General features: G+C 33.0%; 1 protein-coding gene across 1 annotated transcript in view; it reads right to left on the reverse strand.

The window, feature by feature from the left end:
- Positions 1–4,163: 4,163 nt before the first annotated feature.
- LOC101980722 (prolactin-3D4-like) overlaps positions 4,164–4,458 on the reverse strand; it is a 6,004-nt gene continuing 5,709 nt past the window's right edge. The window contains exon 5 of the mRNA XM_005355126.1: positions 4,164–4,358. Within this exon, the coding sequence (XP_005355183.1) occupies positions 4,164–4,358 (195 nt within the window). The remainder of the gene's footprint in view (positions 4,359–4,458) is intronic.

A 4,458-nucleotide genomic window follows, 5' to 3' on the forward strand; every position in this document is an offset into this window, starting at 1 on the left:
GGGTCTGGTGCCCTCTTCTGGCCTGCAGGGATACACACAGACAGAATATTGTATACATAATAAATAAATATTAAAAAATATATTTTTTAGAAATACCCAATTCAAAGTGAAAATTGGTCAGTTTCTTGTGTTTATTTAATATACAATCAATCCTTTGTCTTGTGATGGTCCTGAAAAAATTTTCCAAATACACTGTTTTAAGAGAAAATAAGACAACTAGCATATAATTAGAGTAAATAAAGAAGACCAAATTAATTTAAACTGAAGCAATCCATTGTTATTGCTAAGTAAATCTTTTGGATGGACGTCTGGGATAATTTATAAAGATAAGCCATTCAGTGAGCAAATTTTCATGGTAATAAGACCATACAAGTTGTATGTTACTGCACTTTCCTGAAGTATCACCATTTTTATATGTTCCAAGATGTATTAGGAAAGAAGAGGGAATGGCTTTATATTTCTCCAGCACCTAGCTCAAATCACGATCCTTCTTAGGGCCAATGTAGGAGGATTCCACACATTTGGATTACTGTGATTCTGACAACATTTTCTCCTATAGGCAGGATATTTAACAACCTCCAGTCACCATCCAGTTATTAAGTATAAACTTCTTCAGCTACTTTGAAAATCAATATTGCAATTTCTTAGAAAAATGGAAAATTAGCTGGGCGATGGTGGTGCACGCCTTTAATCCCAGCACTTGGGAGGCAGAGACAGGCAGATCTCTGTGAGTTCGAGACCAGCCTGGTCTACAGAGCTAGTTCCAGGACAGGCTTCAAAGGCACAGAGAAACCCTTTCTCGCAAAACCAAAAAAAAAAAAAAAAAAAAAAAAAGGAAATCAATCTACCTCAAGAACCAGCAATACTACTTCTGGGAATGTACCCAAAGGATGTTCAATCATACTACAAGAACACTTGCTCAACTATATTCATAGCAGCTTTATTTGTAATAGCCAGAACCTAGAAGCAACTTATTTGTCACTCAGCCAAATAATGGATAAAGAAAATGTGGTACATTAACACAATGGAGTATTATGTAGTTGTCAAGAATAAAGACATCATGAAATTTGGAGGCAAAAGGATAAAACTAGAAAAAGAAAACATCATGACTGAGGTAACCCAGACTCAGAAAGACAAATATAGTATGTGCTCACTCATAATTAATTATTAACTGTGAAGTAAGGACAATCATACTACAAACCACAGACTCTGGGGCAGGGGAATGAATAGATCTCCCTTGGAATGGAAATTAGATGACTAAATGACGGGGAATAATCAAACTTAGGGTTGAAATCAATAAAATTGAAACAAGAAAACAATGCAAAGAATCAATGGAAGAAGGAGTTGGTTCTTTGAAAAAATCAACAAGATAGATAAACCCTTATCAAAAGTAACTGAAAGGAAGAGAGAGACTATCCAAATAAATAAAATCAGAAACTAAAAAGGGGATATAGCAACAGACTCTGAGGAAATACATAGAATCACTAGGTCATACTTTAAAAACTTGTACTCCACAAATTGGAAAAATCTAAAGAAATGAATAATTTTCTTGATAGGTACTAAATACTAAAATATAATCAAGACCAGATAAACAATTTAAATAAAACTATATTCTGTAAGAAAACAAAAATTAGTCATTAAACATCTTCCAACGAAAAAAATAATAATAGCCAGATGGTTTCAATGTAGAATTCTATCAGAACTTCAAAGACGAGCTAATACCAATATCCCTCAAATTATTTTGCATAATAGAAATAGAAGGAATATTGACAGATTCTTTTTTATAAGGCCACAATTACATGGATACTCCAACCAAAGATACAACAAGTAAAGATAACTACATACCATTCTCCATCATGAACACTGATACAAAAATGCTCAATAAAATATTGACAAACTTAATCCAAGAACACATAAAAAAAATCATCCACCATGTCTAAGTAGGCTTTATCCCAGAGGTGCAGGGATGATTCAATATAGAAAATTCTGTCAATAAAATCCATCATATAAACAAAATGAAAGAAAAAGACACATGGTCATTAGAGGCTGAAAAACCTTTGACAGATTTGAGATATTTGAGATTTCAGGGATACAAGGAACATGCATAAACATAATAAAGGCAATACACAGAAAGTTGACAATCAACATCAAACTAAACAGAAAGAAACTCAAAGTGAATCCAGTAAAATCAGAGATAAAAGAAGACTGTATACTCTCTTCATATCTATTCAATATAGTACTCAAGGTTCTAGCTAGAGCAATATGGCAACAAAGTAGATTAAGGGAATACAAATTGGAAACGAAGAAGTCAAACTTTTGCTATTTGTAGATGATATGATAATATACATAAGGGACCCAAAAATTTCTATAAAGAACTGCTACAGCTAACAAACAGCTTCAGTAATATGGCTGGTTGTAAGATTAACTAAAAAAAATCATTATCCTTCCTATATACAAATTATAAATGGGCTGAGAAAGAAATCAGAGAAATAATACCCTATACAATATGCACAAATAATATAAACTATCCTGGGGTAACTCTTTAACCAACAAGGGAAAGAATTTATGACAAGAATTTTAAGACTTTGAAAAAAGATACTGGGGAAGATATCAGAAAATGGAAAGATCCCTCATGCTCATGGATTGGTAAGACGAGCAAATTAAAAATGACAATCTTACTAAAAACAATCTATAGAGGTTGAAGTCAAGGATGGTGGTATATCTACAACTTCCTCTATTGTACAGGATTGTTTAACTATTCTCAACATTATTGTTTTTCCATATGAGGTTAAGTATTGTTCTTCTTAGGCATTCCAGTACAGGGAATAAGTTCCAAAGAGACAGTTAATAATGCTTTATGCCAATACTAAGCTATTTTTATTACTATGGTTCAATAAAAGGTCTTGAACTCAAGGATGTTGATAGCTCCAGAAGCCCATTTATTGTACAGAATTGTTTTAGCTTTCCTAAAACTCTTTGTTTTTCCATATGACGTTGAATATTCTTTGTATTTAGGTATGTGAAGAATTGTGTTGGGATTTTTTTATTTGAGTGCATCAAGTATTATACTGATCTTAGTATAACAGTTGTTTATTCGTATAACCATAATTTCAGAAAAAAATCTTTAAAAAGCAAATTCCTTTCTTCTCAAGCTGTACCTCTAGGGTTCATCATGTGATTTATTAATTTATGAGATCAATATTATTCAACTATTTTTTCTGCTTTAATCTGATATCTGCTATTCTTCCTGTGCTAGGATAATTTGTTTATATGCAATTTATATGTTGAATAGCCTAGAAGCAGTCCAACGCAGAGCCACTCTGGTGTCAAAGTGAGTAACTGCTAATTCTTCTCATTTATTTATTCTGCTTTTCCTTTGCTGACCTTGTATATCACTTATACTTCCTCTTAATCTTGTCTGAAACCTTGAGACTTCAATTAGAATGTCACTACTGAGAGACATGCTACCATGTCCACTGGTCTGCTGCACTGTGTCTACATATGTGGGAAACATTTCTTTGTTTTCTATTTTCTACTTTTAAAGTATTAGAATTGTCTTAGATCCTGAGCTACAGAAGAGGAAAATTCCGATTCTTACATAAGGTGGCCCAAAGGATGATCAAGGGGCAGGAAGGCACTAGAGAAATATAGATCTGTTTCATACTTCTGTCCTATTACATTTTTGAACATTTGAATTCATAGTACTTATGGATAGTCCAACATTATTGAACCTGTATTGCTTGTTATTGGACTAAAAATTTGCTCAAAGAATAGTTTTCTTTTATAAATGACCTCAGATATCTATTCCTTTGATACATAGGATCATATGAGTAGCAACAATCTCTTGCTTTGATTTTACATAAATGATCTCTCTTCATTCACTAAAAACTTAAGCAAGTTTTATGCTGTCTTACATGCTTGTCAAACTTTATATTTTTATATGTACATCACAAAAACATGGAGCTATATTATATTAGATGGAAATAGGAGACTTTCTTAAAATATCACACCGAATCTTTTGTTTAAAAATAATTATATTTTATTTTATAAGAAGAAATCCACTGTAGTCAGGCATGAACTGAGAAGAAAAAAGATTTAAAATTCTGGTTCAATAAGGACTCTGTCATCAGGACATTGTAGGGATGTGCATTTAGCACTCGTTTTTAAAACAAACACTCACTATTAAAGACAACTCGGCACCTCAAGACCTTGAGAAAAGTGTCGATCTTATGAGTATCCCTTTTTAGGCAGCGGGCCAGGCTATAAAAGGCAAAAAATTGAGTGTCTTCATCAGCTGATTTTAAGTCTGACAGTCCGGACCAGACAGGGGAGTCAGTTTCTTCATATACAGTCTGGGTCTAAAAATTAAATGGACAGGTATTATTAACATTATCTTTTATCCCTTTCCGTATCTCTCTCTCTCTCTCTCTCTCTCTCTCTCTCTCTCTCTCTCTCTCT

Source organism: Microtus ochrogaster, chromosome 16 (assembly GCF_000317375.1).
Source record: "Microtus ochrogaster isolate Prairie Vole_2 chromosome 16, MicOch1.0, whole genome shotgun sequence".
NCBI lineage: Eukaryota > Metazoa > Chordata > Mammalia > Rodentia > Cricetidae > Microtus > Microtus ochrogaster.